General features: G+C 38.6%; 1 protein-coding gene across 2 annotated transcripts in view; it reads right to left on the bottom strand.

Annotated features, from left to right (window-relative positions):
• The window catches only part of LOC101622323 (phospholipid-transporting ATPase IB), a 515,968-nt gene that overhangs the window by 287,621 nt on the left and 206,975 nt on the right, over positions 1-21,372 (bottom strand). For both annotated transcript variants that reach the window (XM_004680155.2, XM_012723210.1), the window contains exon 25: positions 1,235-1,407. In XM_004680155.2, coding sequence (XP_004680212.1) covers positions 1,235-1,407 — 173 coding nt within the window. The remainder of the gene's footprint in view (positions 1-1,234; positions 1,408-21,372) is intronic.

Below are 21,372 nucleotides of genomic sequence, written 5' to 3'. Positions count from 1 at the left end.
ACAGACTTCAGTTTGCTGTATCGATCCATTAAAATTTCCCTGGACTACACTCTTGGTCTAATTTATGAACAAAAATGTCCCCAGATGACATTTACTTTTAATATTTATAATAATATAGAAAAGATCAGGAGCAACAAGTACTGGCGAAAATGTACAGAAAGAGCAGCTTTATTGGATTGCTGGAGAGAATGTAAACTGGTCCAATCAGAATGTAAGACAATAGGAAGGTCATTCAAAAGATTAAAAACAGACCTGCCATACAATCTAGCATTTCCGCTCCTAGGTTTCTACCCAAAGGGGCGGGGAGGGGGAAACTAACTCAAAAGGGAAACATGCATCCCAAGTTGATTGCAACACTCTTTCAATAGCCAAGCAATGGAGATAAGCTTAGATCTCATATACAGAAGAGTGATCAAGAATGTGGTATATATATATACACAATGGAATCAGCTATCAAAAAAAGATGAATTCTTGCAAACAGGGCAACATGGAACTGAAAGGGTTAAGCTAAGCGAAATAAGTCAAAAGAAGAAGCAAATACTGGTTGGAGTCCCTTATAGGGAGAATATACAAAGGTCAAACAAAAGGTTAAGGCAAACTAAGAACTAGCCTAGAAGGAGACTACAGAGCTGAGGCTACAGAGAGAACCGCAGAATCACAGAAGAAATAGAAAGGATCCTCTGAGTCCCTTTTCCCCCCATGGTGAAAAGGACCAGAGGCTGTGGCTCTTCTTTTAGCTTCTCAAAGACAATAAACAAAAATGTAAAAACCACTAGCTGCCTTCTACCAAAATTCATAAATGAACATCTAAACTTGTCTTTTCGATAGTTTGTCCTTTTTAAAAAGGTATATTTTATTTATTTATGCATACAAAAGCTGGGGTGTAGGTCAGAGATGTGGGAGCAAGAGGATTCACCAGAGACAGAGTGGAAAGCAGAACAGGTGAGTCTACTGAAATACACTGCTGAGGGGAAAGGCAGGTGCGACAGGAGAGGCCTAATGTGCCATGTGGGTCAGCTCCCTGGCAGGGGATCAGACTCAGTGGCTGCTTCATAGAGCTGAGATTTAACCCCTTGTGCCACCAGGGAGGCCCAGTTTTGTCTTTCTACAAAAAAAAAAAAAAAACACAACTAAACAACTTTACCCTTAGAATCCTTATGCATTGATTTATTTTACATAAACACAGGACACAGACGTTCCTGAATGTGAAACACCCCAGCCTGCCCATACCTACCTGCAGCATATGACAGCTTTGCACGAGAGCGCCAAATCCAGGAAGCTTCTCCTGACTTCAAAGGACAGGGCATATTTCAGAGTGTGGCCATCAATGATGAGGGCCACGTCATTCTCCTTGCCCAACAAATTCCCAAGGTCAGTGCAGTGCTGCGTAATGGCTTCCCTTGTTGCCTGCAACAAGAGTGAGGGGTAGGGGAAGAGATACATTTGTGTGTGTTTATACGTCAAGATCATAATTTTTTATAAAAAGAAACAAAAATAAATTACTTGAAATTAATAACAGACTTCAATTTGCTATATCGATCCATTAAAATTTCCATGGACCACACTCTAGGTCTATTTTATGAACAAAAATATCCCCAGGTGATGTTTACTTTTAATATTTATAATAACATAGTCCACAGTCTATTGCTGATCTAGAATATCCAAATTCTTCTCCACTGGAGCTGTCATTGCTGTAGTTCTCAAGTCTGTCTTTTCCCTCTCTGTACATTATATACATATTATTTTTGGAGCCCATAAGACAGGAAACTCCATATTAATAAATGTGTTTTGGGGGAAAGATAACATTGCTGGATCTTAAATGGCAAGTATTTCTCAATTTGCAGAAACCAGCCTTTAAAGAATCCAAAAGAAATCAGGGGATGTAAAAATAATACACGAGTTATTAGTTTATATTTTCTGTTGCAATCTTCAGATTAAGCCATTTCTCTTCATATATTGTAAGAATAAGAAATAATTTTTCATGTTATAGCAAATACATAGTCAATTAAATTGCCAATAACTTTCAAACCATTACTAACAGTTTAAATAATTATCTTGCTATGATTTTTATTTTCAGATGGAATTAAAGCATAGAACCATGCTTAAGATGATAAGGAGGGGTATGCTCTGATTTTCCAAGTGAATTTATGACTATAAATATGATATCTGGTTCAAATGTAAGAATGCAATTTTGGCTCATAATGAAAAATCTGGTTTGAGTTAATCAAGGAAGCACAAAAGTCTGCTGAAATTATTCTGTCTGGACAACTGTCCTTTGGTTACTAAGTTACATTCACTTTTAATTTATCATAGGATAACATAAATTTCAGCCTGAAAAAAAAAATACATTGAATGAACAGGAATCCTTCCACCCATAGTTAAACTGAAGATGCACAACCATCACGGGGTGATAAACAGGGTCTCTTGTCTTACTGTTCAGGTTCATTCCTAGCAAGAGATTTTCAACATCAGTAAGATGTATTTAAGGGCTGATTTAGTCTTGTGTCTGGTCTGTGGACAGATAACGGAGGCCCATCCCTTGTTCCCCACATACTAACCCTGTGAACTTGGGCTAGAGAATTTTTTTTAACTGCTATTTTCGTATGTAGAATACTTTTGTCATGAGCAAGTGAGTTAATCAATGAACCTGCCCAGCACTGGGCTTGGAACCCAGTAAATACTCAATAAAACCTTTTCTTCCTCCTGCTACTATTTTTTCATTAAGAATTTCCCATAGCAAAGAAAAGACACCATTCTGCTACTTTAGACAGTGAATAGTTAGCACTGACAATGCTTTCTTTGCCAATGTAAATGAGAAAGAGATAGAGCAGTTCTCTAAAACTAAAAAGCTAAACTTACTTTTATTACAAATAAAACTTTATACATTTGATTCTTACTTGCATAATTCTGAATCTCAAAACATCCGTGTGGTTTTTTTAATCTGTTCAAATAGTCTGCCCTTAGAATTTAGATAGTGTAAACCAAATTCCACCCACTTAGGGAAATCCCACTTTGGCAGCCTGGGTATGAAACCAGGAAACTCGGACAGGTCTGTGCAGTGCTTCAGAGTGTGCCTGCCAGGGACTGATGACAGAAAAACATCCTCTGAACTATTTCACCAAGATGAGGAAAAGTATGGAGGTTTGATCCATGCCACTGTCATAGAGGCACAGACTAGTCCAGAGCCCTTTACTAGTACTAATTCCCTTATTGACTTACAGAAGAAAAGGTTGAGGGATCAACATATTGAGATGTGGAGCCCAGAAGTGAAAACCCAAGGTGGTCAAAGCCCAAGGGAGTTGACCACCCACAGTATGTGAGGTGGTCACAGTCAGTATGTGAGGCATGAGCAGGGAGGTGACACCAGGCAAATCTGAGCACTGGGAACATGAAGGGCAGAAATCTGTGGTAGTAGAGAAAACCATATTCCCAAGATGCACACAACTTACCCCATCCCCCCAACAACCGTGTAGTGGGAGGACCTGGAAAGGAACAGGGCTGATAATGCAGTAGTAACAGGCGGGGGCAGAGGAGAGGATAAAAGACCACCCTTTTGGAGAGCCTCTACTCTGTCACAGCCACCGGGCCTGGGAAACATGGGTTGAAGCCAAACTGAAGCATTTTTAGGTGGAACCATAAAAAGTATTATGAGTTGAATGTGGCTGCCCCTCATTCTTACGTTGAAACCCTAATCCCCCATGTGAGGATATCTGGAGGTGTAGCCTTTGGAAGGTAATTAGGTCATGAAGGTGAAGCCCTCAAGATGGGCTTAATGGCTTTATAAGAAGAGACAGGAGAGCTTCTTCCCTCCTTTCCTCACCTGCCTCCCCTACCAGTCATGTGAGGACACAGCAGGAAAGTGGCCTTCTGCAAACCAGAATCTTAGAATCGTAATCTTAGAATCAAGAGGAACACATTTCACTTGAGCTATTAAGACAACTGGCAACTCCTTGACCCTGGTGGTGATGCAGCACACTCCTTGGCATCATGTTGGGTATTAAGATGCAAAGATGTGAGAACTGTGCTACAAGAGGGTGCACACACAGTGATCAAACCAAACCATTGCCAGCATACATACTACCTGGCGTAAGTTCTGCTATGGTGTAGTAACTACAGTGACAGATATACACGCAGCATAGGAGAGGAAGTCACCAATATACAGCAGGGTTGGGAGGGCAGGACAAGACATCTTGGAGCAGGGATGCACATGGGAACAAATGTGACACTTGGGTTGTATCGAACTGAAAACTACATAGTCTTCCACTGGCAAAGAGAATGCCAACTATTACTAACTTATTCCTCAGTAGTGAAAGAAATCTCATATACTGGCAAGTAGTATGGTATATTAACAACAATTTTCCTGTGCATAAAAACAGCTTAATTAAAATTGCAGGAGTCCAACCTATTAGAATAACCAGCTAAAATAGAGTTCATCACCATGATCCCATGGTGATTAGAAAAATAATACCAAAAAAGCATGTTCTATGTTGCTTATCTCTCCCCCATCTCCATAAATCTTACAATATAATTAGGGCAGAAAATACACAAAATACAGAATGAAATAATGATAACTTAATATTCTCCTTTTGGGCAGATTCTAGGAATTACCACTATCATGCCCTACACTACTCTAGTTCGTTTTTGTGGTTGGCTAGAATCATGCTAAGTTATAAATTTGATGAATGCAGAAAGTTCTTTTGCCAACCTCTGATTATGTTACTCATAGCAGATGCTCAATAAATGTGATAAATTCATAAATGAACTGCTGTATCTAAATCCTTATTCTAAACATAAATCATTGACACTTCTTCTATTCAGACTTCCTGGCAGATTTTGACTTGCTTTTTCCTTAACAGTTACTTATTCCTCATACCCTAGCTTTTTGTCTTCACTTTCTATACTTCTACTTTCCCTTTTTACCTGTTTTTCCATCCAGAGACCCCCCTCACTTAATCCGCTGAGATTCACACTTGACCTTTGAGATTGAAAACATTCCCATCACTAAAACAATTTCAGATCCACCCTTCCTATTCTACCCTTGAGTTGTCTCCACTGTAGACTTTTAATTCCTACACTTTCAATGCCGACTCAGCAATAATCTTTGATCAAACCCAGACTTGCTGCGTTCACCACACGTGTGGCAAAATATAGGTCCCTCCTGTGCAGTTCTCAAGCAAGCCAATAGAAGGTATTACTATGGCAAACAGCCTCTTACTCTCAAATGGACTATGACCCAAAAGCCTATTTGTAAGTTTGTTATTGAGCACTTAGTATCCATTTTCCCAAAGGAATGATGTTACAAATTGTGGTTGGATCCTAGGGCTTGTTAATACCTATTTAGCCGAGTTGCTAAAATTTATACAACACTTGTAGTTTAACATAAAACCAATTACTGACGGTTACAATGGACTCAGCTGTTATGTCAGACACAAAATTTGGAGTTTCATTCCCCAAAAGATAAAAAAAACAATAAAAAAAAAACTGCACAGTCCTTAATTAGAATTTGCCTTTCAGGTATTAATATTAAAAGATATACTCACTGCTGTGTTAAAAATATGTATTTCCAGCTCTTCATACATGTTCTACAAACTTATTTTTTTCACAATTAAAAAAAAATGCAATTTAGGCCCTCCCTATGGCGCAGTGGGTTAAAGCACAGCACTGAGAAGCTTAAGCCACTTCCGCATGAGTTCCACCCCTGCCTGCCCCGGAGGTGACCACATGGCGCAGCAGACCTCCCCTGACCCGCCCGCTGCTCCCCTCAGCAGTGTACTTCAGCAATCTGCCTTTACTGCTCCCCACTCTGTCCCTAGTGAATCCTCTCACTCTTCACATCTCTGGCCTGTACCTCAGTTCTGTATGAATAAATAATAAATAAATCTTAAAAAAAAGTGAATTAATGAGTAAAGACTGTACCTTAGCCATGCCACTCACTCTTTTGCCAGTTGTGCTACATTTGGTCCCTGCATTTCTTATTAGTAAGGAATTCACCATTTGCCTCTACATTTCTACTTTTTTTTTTTTTTTTAAGTTTTATTTATTTGTGCATACAGAGCTGGGGTACAGGCCAGAGGCTCAGGGGCGGTGAGAGGCTTCACCAGAGACAGAGTGGGGAGCAGAACAGGCATATCAACGAAGTACACTGCTGAGGGGAGCAGCGAGCGGGCCAGGAGAGGTCTGCCGCGCCATGTGGTCACCTCCAGGGAAGGCGGGAATCAAACTCATGCGGAAGTGGCTTTAGCTTCTCAGTGCTGTACTTTAACCTGCTGCGCCACCAGGGAGGGCCCTACATTTCTAGTTTTTTAAACAGAATTATAGAAACAGTGTAGGCAATGCTCAACCCATGACCAAATGGATCTGGAAAGCAGTTCCTCTGTCAATCTCTCTGGATTTAACTTAAAAACAAAACAAAAACACAGGAAAGGTAAAAATTTCTAGAACCTGTTCGCATGTCTAACAAACCGCAGAAAGCAGGAATCTTTCCTCAAAATTCAACAGTTCCAGCAATACTGAAATCTGTCAAGGCAGGTAACCCTCTTCCTCATGAACTTGGCAGTGTCAGAAGGGATTTGGAAGACGCCATGGTAGCAACAGCTGCCTCTGCTTGCACTTTGAAGTTCTGCAAATTCCAATGAACTTAGAGCTGACGATGCTGAAAACCAGGGTGGTTCAAGTTTCACAAGCAGCAATTCAACCAAATCATACTTAACCTTCAGGGTTCAAAGCCAACTCCCTTCCCTGAATTAACCTTGGGCTGCTGTGTGTGGAATGATAATGGTCCTCTTCTAAACCTTCAGATCAAAATGGTTTTGTTGTATTTCACATCCACCCATCCATTTTTCTTGTCCCTTATCAACTATCTGATGTATCTTTTCCCCCACTGCACACTCCATTCTTCAATCTATCACCACTGTCCAGCATCGCATCAGGTACAGCTACATTCCCATGTTGCTGCCACTATCCTATTTCTTTCTACTATAATCACACCTCTTTCTTAACAGCATTAATGCTTTCGATCTTGGCACAGCAGACCTCTCCTGTTTCACCTACTGCTTCCCTCAACTATTTCAGTTGATTCACCTGTTCTGCTCCCCACTCTGTCTCTGGTGAGTCCTCTCACAGACAATCCCACTGCCCCCCACACACACACACCCCTCTGGCCTGCACCCCAGCTCTTATATGCATAAAATAAAATAATAATCCTCTCAATCTTTTGGCACATATGGGCCTTAGTGAATAGAAACATTTGTAAAGTTTAAGATAAACAAAATTGGGCAAATCGATTATAATAAAAAGAAGGGAAAGTCAAGATTATCATGTGTCATTTCTACTAGCACTTGCTAGTGAAAGCAGAGCTGCTATCTTTTTATATTGATGTTGCTTTGCTCCAATCTAGGAGTATTCCTAAAATTAAAGCTGATGAGTAGATAAATCTCCGATAAAGGTGTAATGCTCCAAGAATTTCCTATAATAATGATTTTCAGGAAGATGAAATAGCATCTCACAGCCATTAGACACCCCAGGGACTATCTGGAACCCTAGGGCGCCTCTGTTTCTCCACCTCTGGCCATATCTCAACCTCTCACACAACCTCTCACACAAGATATTTCTATTGTGATAAAAAAATTTTGTCATAGGGGAATAAATAAAACTAATTGTATTACACCCACACTAGAAGATAAACCTCTATGGAATAATTTACTTAAAAAAAAAAAAAACTCTTGGTTAATGAGTGTTATTGCACTATCACAAACAATAAAGCTGGCCTTATTAAAACAATATGCAACAATTTTTTCCAATAGTATACAGTCATATGACCTCCATCACAATCAAAACACAAAACATTCACATCGCTCCAAAACATTTCTGCCATTCTCCAGTCAATCCCCTCTTCTTAGCCCAACCATTAGCAATTAGTGATATGTCAGCATATTTTTGCCTTTACTAAAATGTTATCTAAATAGAACCACAGTTTGTAGTATTTTCTTTCTGGCCTATTCTCTTAGCCTAATGCTTTGAGGTTTACCCTGTGCTTGTGCACACATCAATATTTTATCTTTTTTTGATGCCAAGTAACATCCCAGTGTATGACTATACTACAATTTCTTTATCCATTTATCCATTATTACACATTTGGATTATTTCCAGTTGGGGGATATTATGAATAATTCTGCTACAAACAGCATATGGACGTGTTTTCATTTCTCTTGGGTAGATACCTAAGGTTAAATTCATGCTGAGCAAGCAAATGTCTAACTTTATAGAGACTGGAAGACTGTTTTCAGTGTGACTGTGACATTTGTGTTCTTGCCAGTCCTGTCTGAGTGTTCCACCCTTGCCAACATGTACTGTCAGCTTTTTAAACTTTAGCCAAGCTAATGGATATGTATTGTTAAATAATTTAAATTGTATTTCCCAAATGTCTAGTAATGTTGAACATCTTTTAATGTTCATGATTTAGGTGAATTTCTATTTAGTGGTATTTCAAGGTATACAACCCAGTAGAAAAATCAAATAGTCAGCCATCAAAGACATTGGTGTAGAGTAAAAACAAGCCCCAAAACTCTTATCAGGGAAGCTGGGATACCTTTTTTTGTTTCTTCTTTTGTATTTTTTAAAATCTCTTATCTCTGAAAGATCTACATTTTTTCTGAAGACATCTCATACAGTTTTAGAAGAGAGATTCAGGAAGAAGAGTGGATGAAAAAAAAAACTGGCCGCAGTTTTTTTTTGTTCACATACTAAGCAAGTATCATGTGTTAGAAGAGACTAATTATTCAATTAGTTTTCAAAGTTGAGGCTCTGAAGCCTATCAATTACTACTGTTTATTGGAAGAAAATCTGATTAACACTATGATAGAGCTCAAATCACTGAGGTTAAAAGGATCCTGAATGCAGACTTTTTTCACATATAAAAGTATATCAAATCACAAAGCTAAAATTAATTTTAGTTAATTTTCTAAGAAAAGAGATTTTTATTTTAGTACCAGTAAACTTGTTTATATTTAATATATATTTTGTTTTCTTAAGAAAAACTTATTTTCTATTTTCTTAAAAAATTTAATATGCAATCTTAGATATGATTTAGGAGAACACGTTCATACTTCCTCAGATCACCACCACATACTCACCCCCAAAGGACCCTAACCCCAGCCATAGACCATTGGACCCCCACCCTATTTGTTCCCACTCCCCAAATAAATGTCTTGAATAACTGTAAAATAGTATCTTAAAAATGCTTTAAATGCCATATAAGCACTTGCTATTTGAACCACTACTGTAGATACTTTTCACAGTATTTTAAAATGTGGAATTTTTAAATGCGTGACTCTGTAAGAAAGTGATTTAAAAGTGTGAGCTTTCTACCAGAAGAATGTGAAATCAGCATCACTCAGCTGTGCATCAAATAACCCTCCGTAATTCCATGAAACAGTTGCTTGTCACACATTTGTCCAGATTGATCTCTGGAAGTCACTGTATATTGGTCAGGGCACAATGATTCATTGTCACATTAAATATCGCACTAAGTAGGAATGATTTAATTATGAATAAAACAATTTCAGCCTTATTATTAACTTGCTACTCTTTGGGGATTTCAATTTTTAACTTCTAACATGCCAAAGATATAGCCATTGCCATACTTCTTCTAGAGCCTGATTCCTGGAGGAATCATACAGTGCCCAAAACAAACATGATGGTGACTGAATTTATAAATTTTAAAATTTCTGCCAAAAAAAAATTCTAGATAATTAAAGTTCGCACAGTGTTTTTAATGAATTGTGCAGTTAAATATGTCAGCTAAACTTTAATTTATCTTTGGCTACCAAGGGTCTGTCATGTGCCCAAGTTTCTGGGGGTGAAGCTCAGAGAAAATAAGTAAGAAATATAGACAATGCCACACAACACAACAGCCAAAGACCACTGCATGCATGCCCCATCCAGGCAGCACGTACTGGAGGCCTGTAAGACAAGAGCAGGGGGTAGGAGGTGTTGGCCAAAAGGAAGCATTTGAACTTCCTCCTAGAGCATACACAAAGCCAGCAAAGGCTGCTCTGTATAAAAACCCCATGCTCTGATGTTCATGGATGGGAAGATCACCCAACAGTACAAACGACAAAGTAGAATAAGGACACAAACCAGGAAACATGATTGGGACCACTGACACTGTATTTTGATTTTGCAAAATTGGTTCCTTGACTTAAGACCAACTGTTGCTTCCTACAAGACTGAGAGGAGAGGAAGTTCCACTGGGATAGTAGGAGTTTGGGAGCCTCTCTGGCCCTGGCCACCAGGGACTCTTCAGGGACTGCATCTCAGAAGTCACTCTGACCAATACAACCCCATTAAGGTCTGCTAAGTTCTAACTGAACATCCAGCAGTCACTGCTTGTTCTTTGTGGATCATGTAACCTTTCCTTCAATACTGGTTGAAGAATGAAAAAAGAAGCCATTTGGCTAGTTTCCTTACCACTCCCTCTGGGTCAAAAAAGCAAACAAACAAATCACTCAGCATACAGCAGGTGCTGAGAAATTGCCTGCCACCCATGTCTGGGGAATATTTGCTGCTTCCTGAACTCTTGACCCCAGCAGGAACAATCACCCACTGTCCGCTGTGAATCTTCTTTTCTCTACTCATGCTAGACCTGTCTGTACAATACATTCCTGCAGTGACAATGGCCTTCTATTAAAAAATTTTAAGGCATTGAGACATTAATGACTTAGACCTTTCACACATTAAGTAGTCCTGGAATGCTGGCTGCAGGGACAGTCAGCACAGAAATCCAAAGCATCTTCTTTGTGGTATAGTTTGAAGTGTGGGAGTGTGGTCGCTCCATTCTACTTTTTAGTCAGAAGAGCTTAGGCTAATCAAGGGGGTTTTTTGCATGGCTTCATATGAATTTCATCAGTATTTGTTCTATTTCTTTGAAGAATGTCATTGAGATTTTTTATTGGGATTGTGTTGAATCTGTAAGTTGCTTTTGATAGGATGGCCATTTTAATAATGTTATTTTTCCTAATTCATGAGCTGGAGATATCTTTCTATTTCTTTGTATCTGCTATTTCTTTTAACAATGTCTTATAATTTTTTTTTGTATAGGTCATTCACCTACCAAGTTTATTCCCAGGTATTTGATTTTTTTGTTTGTTTGCTTCATTATAAATGGGATGGTTTTCTTAATTTCTTCTTCAGAATGATTGATTGCATATAAGGCTACTTATTTGTGTGTTGATTTATTTTAGCCTGCTACTTTACTAAACTGATTATTTTAATTAGTTTTTCTAGTTTTCTAGGCATAGTATCATATCACCTGCAAATAGTGATAGTTTTACTTCTTTCCTTATTTGAATTCCTTGTACAGTTTTCTCTTTTGTTATTGCTCTGGCTAGGATTTCCAATATTCCAAGCAGACAACATCCTTGTCTTGTTCCTCATCTTAAAGGAAAGGCTTTTCGCTTTTCACCACTGAGAATTATACTGACTGTGGTTTTGACATATATGGCTTTTATTACATTAAAGTATGTTCCTTCTATCCTGAGAATTTCAAGGACCTATGGCATAAACAGATCCTGAACTTTATCAAATGCATTCTTAGCACTTGATATGATCACAGGGTTTTTAGTTTTCTTTTTGTTAACATGTTGGATTACATTAATTGATTTTCAGATGTTGAACCATCCTTGTGTCCCTGGAAGAAATCTGATTTGGTTGTGGTGTATGATCATTTAGAGGCATTGTTAGATGCTGTTCACAAGGATTTTGTTGAGGATTTTTGCCTCAGTGTTCACTAGGGGGACTGACCTGTGGTTTGTTGCTGTGTCTTTATTTGGTTTTGGTATTAGTGTAAAACTGGATTCACAGCATGTATTTAGTGGTGTTCCTTCTTAATTTTTTGAAAGAGTTTGTGTAGGTGAGGCAGTAGTGCACTTCTGAGTGTTTGGTAGAGTTCATTTGTAAAGCAGTCTGGTCCTGGGCTTTTGGTTTTGGGGAGGGTTTTGATGACTGTTTCAATTTCACTGCTTATAATTTGTATTCTATTTCTTCTTTATTAGCTTTAAATGATTCTACAGTTCTGGGAATGTGTCCATCTCATTTAGACTGTATAGCTTATTTGTCTAGACATGTTAATAGTAATCTCTGATTGTTCATTTGATTGCTTCTGAGTCTGTTGTAATTGTTTCTCTTTTGTTTATGATCTTATTTGTACTTTCCATTTTTTTCTTCGTGAGCCTGGCTTTTTTCAAAGAACCAAGTTTTGGTTTTGTTGATCTTTTGGATTGCTTTAATTTCTTTTTATTTATTTCTGCTTTGATTTTTATCACTCCCTTTCTTCTACTGGCTTTGTTGTTATTGTTGTTCTTTTTTTTAGTTATTTGAGAAGGGCGATCACATTGTGTCTTTGAGTTTTCTTATTTCTTTATGTGAACCTAAATTGCTATGTACTTTCCTGCTATTACTTTTTTTGCTACATCCCATACATTCACGAAAGTTGTGTCCTTCTTGTTGTTTGTATCAAAGTAATTTTTAAGTTTCTTCTTTGATCTCCTCTTACATCTAATGATGTTACAGTAGTGTAGGTTTCAAAATCCATGTGAAGTGGGAGAGTTCCTTGCTTTCTTCTCATGGTACCATGTTCCTAATTTCTAATGGCTATAACTCAGGCAAAAGCTGGCTCTCAAAGGGCTCTGCCCAGCTGCCTTTGAGGTTAGCATGAGCTATTTCAGATACAGGCACAGCACCAGAATCGTTATTTCATAGAGGTGACAAATTCAGTCCCTAAAACCAATCATCCAACATTGAAAGAATGTACAAATTCCCAGATTTACAAAACAGAAAGTATCCAGAGGAATAAGGATTTCCAAAAACTTCCTTGATTGCTTCCTGCAGAGATTTTGCCTTTCTCCTAATATATACACACGTACTGGTTTCGATATGGCTAGCAATTCCATAGGGGAAAACAAGTGCTACCTTTATCTTTTTAAACTTTGCCTAGGATGGCATATTGGGTGGAGTTTGTAACTTCCAGTGTGCCTATGTGAATATCTGTCTTTACATACGCATATGTATACATTTTGGACTTCTTACCTCAGTACTCAATGCTTGAGAGAGGAAATGAAAAGTTATTTTGAGAAAAAAATACATTATATATTTAAAATATAAATAACAATTATAGGTAAAATCGATGTGATATCTATACTATCCTTATACTGATACATTCTCTGTATGTAACAATCTACTTTTTACCTTAAGAAACTAAACTCAACTCAAACATTTTTCTATGTTGTTACATATGAGGAATATTCAAAGCACTGAGGATATAAGGATAGATAACCTCTTTCTCCTTATCTCCAAGGAATTCATTTCTATCAGAGATACAGAAATGGAAAACAAGGTAACAAGGTAACTATAATAATAGTAAAATATATTTCTTTAAAAAGAATTCTAATATAATGGGGGTGGTGGAAAGAAATCCTACCAGGGAAGGAGAAAGGAAGTGGCAAAAGCTAAAAATGATAGTTCCTAATTGCCAGCCTTTAAAGAGTACCAGTAGAGGGGAAACTAATACAGGAACACTTAGTGGAGTCAGGGATGGACAGGGCACTCCAGCCAAGGAAACAACTCTGCAAAGGAACTGCAGCTCAACAACTGTCCTCACTGGCCCAGGGATGGTCACCTCGAAATGACCTGGAAAAGCTAAGCCAGGAAAATGGGGGCAGATCCTAGATGAAGAGAGCTAAATTTCTGAATTCCATCAGTAAAGTGTTTTAAAACACAATACCTTTCATATGTACCTTTTCTGTTCTTTGGGGACCTCATGTGATCTTATGACTTTAAATATGTTAGACTCTTATGTAAACTGACAGGTTGATCTTCAGATAGACCCTTCCCCCAGATTCTAGACCCAAATATCTAGCAACCTCATTGACATCTGCAGTTAGTTGTCTAACAAGGTATCCCACACAAAGGGTTTCCACACTGGGCTCTTCATTCCCTCCTCCCCAAGCCAGTTCTCCTCACGTCACATTGCTATGGAACACCAACAGTGGGGAAAGCCATGCATACCATCCTCCCTCTCAGTTCGTGACAACTTCATCTTCCAGGCACTAAAACCAAAAAGGTTTAGGTCATCTTATTTCTTGCATACCCTCTATATGAAGGCACCACTAGTACCTTCAAATCTCATTCAGAACCCTACCACACCCCACCACCACACTCCTAAAGGCACACTTCCTCACCTAAACCATCACAACCCACTTCCACATGTTCCCTATGTGCTCTATTCTCAGCATAACAGAGGTCCTGGTAACATGAGAGGTGGATCCTGACGCTCTATCCACTCTTCCAAAGCTTCCATTTTCTGTCCAAGTAAGAGGTAAGGGTCTTCAAGTGGTCAGCAAGACCCCTCTGACCTAGGCTTTTAGCACACAGTATGAGCATACCTTGGTCTCTTCCATGCATGTTGTCCTGGTCTCTCCTGGTCTTGTCAGAGATTTTGGTGTGGCTTACTTTGTCTTCCTGATGTCATCTTCTCATGAGGCTATCCTGAGTGACACTAAAATCGCACACCTTCTACTCATGCTCCTCATTTTCCTTTCCTGCTCCATTTCCCTTGGGGCATTTACCACATTTAACCTTTTTTATCTTTCACTAGCATATTTTGCTTATGACCTTCCCTCTCCACTAAAGGACCATTTCCTGGCACTAGGGACAGTCTTGGCTGACTCTTTTACTGTCTCTTCAGACTCAGACAGAGCCTGGCCCATAGAATATATTCAAATCTATACTGAACGAAAGGATGACTTAGAGGTGGTTAACAATGAGGTGTGAGAGGCAGTTCAGACACTATACCATTAGAGAAGATGAATATGAGGAAGGAAGAAATGACAGAATTAAAGACCTCGGGAGTAGAAAATACAGGGTTTGGGAACAACATAAAAGCTATGAGGGGACTTGAACAAATGAACAACAGCTTGACAAGAATCACTGAGATGGAAATGGAGATCAGAGGGAGGAAGAGAGAAAGGGAGAAAGTGTGGCTATGAAGAGTTTGATTTTGGGGTATGTTAATAAAATAATGCACATTACTACATTACTATATTCATTAATGTATCTTTCTTAGTTACAATTAAAAATCAAATAAGCTCCTTCTAGACAACTTTTAAAGTTACCCCTCAACTTAGTAAGTCCAGAGACTCCCAGGGGTTTCCAGTCACTGGTGAATGTGCTACAGGTTGCACTCCATTTTCCAGAACAAAAGAAAAATTACAAACACCAGAATTATGTGGGGAATGATGATTTGCAGAAGACCAGAGTGTCCCCAGTGCTTGAAACTATGTAAGAGCATAAAAAAAGAGAAAGAAGTAGCTCTGTTCTCCAGACTTACATTTAATAGGTTCTAAATCCAGCACAGATTTGACCTTTGCTTTAAATAGATTTTCTCGGAGAGGAGGGAAGAAAACATTGATTCATCTGAGACTCCTGAATGACCTACTGTTCACATTACTTGAAATAAAGTCTGCTTTAAATCAGAATTCTTGAGACACAGAAATAAATATACCAAGAGGTTTCTAATTCTATGCTTTCACCAACTGATTATTTTCATTCACAACAGTGGACGAACTCGATATGGTCTTTGCAGAAGAAGGCCCACAACCACAGAGCAGAGCACCCGGAAGAATCCACCAGATCAATGCCAGCCAGGCTCAGACTTCAGCTTGTCTTATGATCAACACTTTCAATAGGACAAATAAGAGAAGTATGTGAAATGGAGATGACTTGCCAGGGGTTTCTAAGACCTGCATTAATTTAGCAACATTTGGTGCATACGGGAAACTTAGGAGCAAAAATGTTTCCAGCAAGATAAAAAAAGATTAAACCAGAACCATTCAATACCAGGATTGTTCACTCAGTCAACTTGAATCACACAAATTTCCCACTCTGCTAAGTCCAGTCATTAAGATCAATGTCACAAATTTAAGGGCTAATTAGGTGATTAATATATAATCCTGGCTCTAAGCCTTCTGATTCTGTTCTTTAGCAACTCTGTTTCCTCTCAAGATTTTTGAGTTTTAGTATTCCTTTTACACCATCATCAGAAGACAGTTGGAAAAAAAAAAAACCAATGTTAAGTCTGACTAATTGCTTCTGTTTGAAGAAATTTGAAAATGTGTTCTGAGTATCATAGACAAATGACCTCAGAGCACTAGACAGGTAGGACTGACATAGAGGAGAAGAGGTGTCTATGGACAAATGAAAAAGAGCCTGTCTCATCTCACCAACCAATACTCAGAGCTATCCAAACAAAACACCACTGCAGGATTGATTTGCCCTAAAATTCAAGCACAGTCACAGACTGAAAATTTAAAAAGGAAATAACTCCTATAGCATTTTCCAAAAACTATGAACAACAAACACTTCAATATGTTTTGACAGAAGCCACCATTTGTAACTAAACATCAACATCTTACTGGTGAAGAGGAAAGCAACAGCATCTTGGTAATTCAGTTGAGAAGAAAAAGCATACATAGCAACATCATTGCAAAACATTTTAATGGCAAGAAGTACACAGACATAGATCCATACTATGAGAATGCCCACGGGCAGTGGGACCCACTACTCTTTTACTGAATCAAGGATGCTACGAATCTTACTTATCTTGAAGCATTATACTCAAAAGGGTCACCTGTATCCCATAGTGACAGAGTTGATGTAGAGAGTGAATCGAAATCACTCACCCACTACTTTCCTAGTAGCTCCTGCTGATGCTAGAGCCACCATAACTCTCAGGCAACGTGTCCACAGAGAGCCTCCCTCCAGATTCATTTCCTGCCTGTTTCATCTTACCCACCATTACTAAACACTGCTAAATTACTTAATAACCCCGAGTTGTAATATTAGCAAGTTATTTTTTTTCCATGTGGATTCTTTTGCTTTCCATATATGTCCTCTCAAAAACCATGTTTAAAGAAAAATTTAATGTCTATTCCTTTTGTTTGTTTTATGATTTACATTATTGGAGCTTTCAACTTTTTATGGCTCTCAACCACAGAATCTCTCTCTAGTTACAGTGAGACTTTCTTCTTTAACCTCATAAACAGTTGGGAATGTGAATTGGCGCAACCTCTTTGGAAAACAGTAGGGAAATGTCTAGAAAAAATTAAAAATAGAATTACCATGTGATCCAGCAACTCTGCTCCTGGGATTTGTCCAAGCAATATACAAACACTAATTTGAAAAGATGTATGCATTCTTATGTTCATCACAGCTCTATTCATAATAGTCAAGGCATGGAAACAATTTAAATGCCAATCAATGGGTGACTGTATAAAAAAGATGTGGTATATATACTCAGTGGAATATTATTAAACTTTAAAAAGAAAGATGAAATCTTGCCATTTGCAACACAGATGGAACTTGCAGTGATTATGCTCAGAAAAAATAAGCCAGAAAGGAAAAAACAAATATCAGGCCATTTTGCTAGTATATGGAATATAAGCAAACAAACAAAAGACAACAAAAAAAGGCTCTTAGACCAATAATATGATAAAGAGAAGGGAAAGGGGGACTGGAGAATGGGTAGAGGGGTTCAATTTGATAATGGAGAATGGTATTGGAGAATTGGTGTGGATGTGGGTAAGAATTGAGGTTTGACTCTTTATTCCTGAAATGTACATAGTATTGTACCAACAGTACGTCAATTAAAATTAATTACAATTTCAAAAAAAAAAGAGAGGATTTCTTTTTAAATCCAAGGCAAGACTATTTGGTAGAGAAAGACATAAACACATGAGAGACCAGCCAGAAGGGAAGTAGCCTTACCACAGGCAAAGCCCAAGCTGCAGGTCCTGTGAGAGCACTACCTCATATTCCTCAAGTAACTTACCCATCTACTGTGGGGCGAAGCTTTAATGTTACTGTAAACCAATACACACAAGTGAATCCTCAGAGCAGGCCTCATAGCACAAGAACTTTTGGGAAAGTCATCCTGCAACTGAGAACGAAGTTCAACATTCCTCAGGGTGTAACTCAATCAGCCAGTCTTTAGAAACTCCAAAATGACTGCTTGCTGAGGATAGGGAGCAAGGAGAGCACCAGAGGGTGAGGCCTAATCACTGGCCCTGTGCTCCCCAAAGAGAAAACAGCCCACGGTGAAGGAGGTGGGGAAAATTACTCTTGTATGAGTTTTAAGAGTTTTCATGACAGCTGAGAACTGTGGCCTGTTAAAGCAGCAATAGAAGTGTAAGAAAAACAACCACCTGAGTGGACCAGGCTGCTTGCCTCCCTTTCTACATGATGACCAGGGTTCCAGAGCCAGACTATGGGAAAGGACTTTACTCCTCGTAATCACCACTTCTCAAAACTGTAAAGTGTTGGGAGAGGACTATAGGAGAAGGATCCAATTAACAGCGGAATCCATGAACAACAATGGAAAGTTGAAGAAAGGTTTCAGAAATAATGTGGCTAACAGATTCCAACTCCTCACTAGATGTTCTGATAACAACACTTAACCTCTATGGTGCTTCCCACTTTAATAGTCTAAAAATTATGTAGAATGGAAATCAGATTTCTGCCCTCCCACCAAAAAAAAAAAAAATGTAGCTCTCTTTCAACTTACATCACACAGTATAGTTAGAAGCAAAGTACTGCATGTCGGTTTCTGCCTTTATTTGACATGCTTTTCTTCCACATAACAGTCCAGGACCAGTTCTTTTTGGTATAGATTATATTCAAACATGGTCACTTAGTAGAGACTTCCCCTTCTAGCAGAAGGTGAATCAGATCACATCCAAACTAGCAATCTAAAAGTTTTTGTTCCCAAGGTATACAAGAGAGGAAAAAAAAAAAAACACTAAGATTTCGTTTTCCATACATAACTGGTTTTACACATCTCTAGCAACTAAATTATTGACGTATTCTCAAAGTTTTATCCACTTTTTTTCATAAGTGATAGAAGCAGGGTGAGGAAAAAAGTTAAATACCCATATTTAAGCAACTGGAGTCCACAAGTTCATATTGGCACTAACTCTCTTTTTCCACAAGGAGCTAATATCATTTCTGCACCTGCCTGGATGGTCCCTGATGGCTTCCTTGCCCTGTCACACAGAGCAAGAGGGAACTCTACCCCCAGCCCACAGCAGTCGGGACTGAAGGACCATGTGAGTTTGTGCTGTTCCTCCCAATTATGTGTCTGCCAATCTCTGGAAGAATTATGAGTGTGGAAATAGTAAAGTAAACCCTATGTGAGGAATACACAAACATTTCACTATGTATCCAACACAGGAAAAATCTAAACCACTAAGTACTAATAACAAGTTCATTTTCCAGTGCAGGAACTCTAGGATAAGTTATTAAAGGTTTTCATTTTCATCAAACACAAACCGTGTGAAGACAGGAGACAAGAAGGTGATGAACTCTGAAGATCTTTGCTACCTCTTCCATTTTCAATGTTGGCAAACTATCTTTTGGGACCACAAATTTTTCTGTTTTCTTTTTGCTAAGTATTTCCCCTGCCTTGAAAAACTCTTTTCTACAAAGTTAGTGTCCAGAATTCCCAGTCCCATTGCAGCCAGTTATTTTATTATCAACTGTATCCCTCTCTTCACAAAAATGTGTCTAGGTGTTTGATTGCACTCTAATGAGAAACTAGACAGGAAGTGGTTGGCACACTCAATTTACTCAACTTGAATCCGTTTAGATGCACAAAGCCCTTGTTGAAGACCTACAAAGGAACCACGCATCCATACCAAGTATAGCCTAAAACCAAGTGGGAAGAACTAACAGGTCTGCACCCTCAAACAAATAGAATCATGAAGGTAGAAGGCAACTTTGTGACAATGACTGAAGATACTCACTTTATTGTCAAACTGTGGCACAGAGAGCATTTTAGTGACATGATCAGTTGGCACTACAGACAGCAGAACCCTCCTATCAAGGACTTTCAGCACTGAACTGTTTACTTCACTCCATCTCAACACTGTTCTTGAACTGGAACACTGCATCAATGACTCACCTTGATCTCCATGACCTTCATTCTTCAGCCCTTTACCCACTGTATTGGTTTCCCAGAGTTGCCAGAGCTAACCATAAGTAAGGTGACTTGCAACAACAGAAAGTTGTTCGCACATATTCTGTTAAATTCAGAAATCGAAGCCTGAATTCAAGGTGTCAAATCATACACTCTCTGAATCCTGTAGAACAGAACCTTTCCTTGCTCTCCCATAGCAATTTCTTGCCTTGCTGCTAACTTCACTCTCTGCCACATTTTCCCTGTGTGCATCTATTGCTTCTCTTCTTAATAGGACACTAGTCATTACAGGAACTCACACTACTCTCTCTAATTTGAACTAATAATATCTGCCAAAATCATCTGAACTAATAGAATCTGCAAAAATCCTATTTACAAGTAAGGTCACATACTAAGACACTGGAAGTTATGACTTCAACACAAATTTTGAGGGAACATTTAACCCATAAAAGCCACACGAGCCATAGAAGGTCATATCAACATCCTACAGCATGAAATTTCCCTTGTCTCCTCTCACTTTCTTCAACACTGTTTGCCTAGTTTTTGAAAAGTATTTTACTCCCTAAGCTACTGCCTACCTGCTCTAATGTCTCTCTCATTTTGACATATTGACTTTGTATATATAAACAGCTGTTCTAATCTCCTTCATCTGATTATTTCTATTTTTCCTAACTCAAGCCAACAATCCATATTATTAACTCACATCCTCAATCTATAGAGTGAACAAGAAAGACACTCCCATCAACTTGTGTCCCTTAAAATCACTTGAACAGAAATCGCTGTAGGATGGGACCTTTGACTCACCCTTCTCCAAATCTTCCTTCACAATGATCATCTTAGTATCCCAGAGCATTCATTCATTCCAAAGAATATTTACCAATAATAACTGTGTGCTAGTAAACATTTCACTTAAGTTCAAGATTTGATGGCACACAGTTAAATACAATCTGTCCATCTCAAAATTAAGAGAGTGTCAGTAACATTACAGGTAAACCTAAGTGCTAAGTGTGGTATGCGTCATCCTTTTTAGATGGATAGGGAAGCTACAGATGCATGGAGGAAGACCTACAGCAAAGGAAGATAATCTTATTCTCTCCCAGAGTTTTTCCCTTGTGTTCCAGCCCTGACTTCTGTTGCAGTGATAGCACTGGATTCCAAACTCTTCAGCACCATTTTCTGCAGTTGGCAGTTAAACTTAGCCTCAGCTTTTCTTTTGTGTTTTCAAGAAGGTGTCTTTTTGCCATTTTATATTGGGATGTCCCAGAGGTACCTGGATCTTGGTAAGTGTAAGGCAAAAAAATACCACCTGGAAATGCAGATGGCCAACAGGCATATGAAAAAAATGTTCA

Source organism: Condylura cristata, unplaced genomic scaffold (assembly GCF_000260355.1).
Source record: "Condylura cristata isolate star-nosed mole 26May11 unplaced genomic scaffold, ConCri1.0 scaffold00010, whole genome shotgun sequence".
Taxonomy (NCBI): domain Eukaryota; kingdom Metazoa; phylum Chordata; class Mammalia; order Eulipotyphla; family Talpidae; genus Condylura; species Condylura cristata.
The sequence above is the reverse complement of the archived record's forward strand: the minus strand, read 5'-3'. Positions and strand labels throughout refer to the sequence as shown.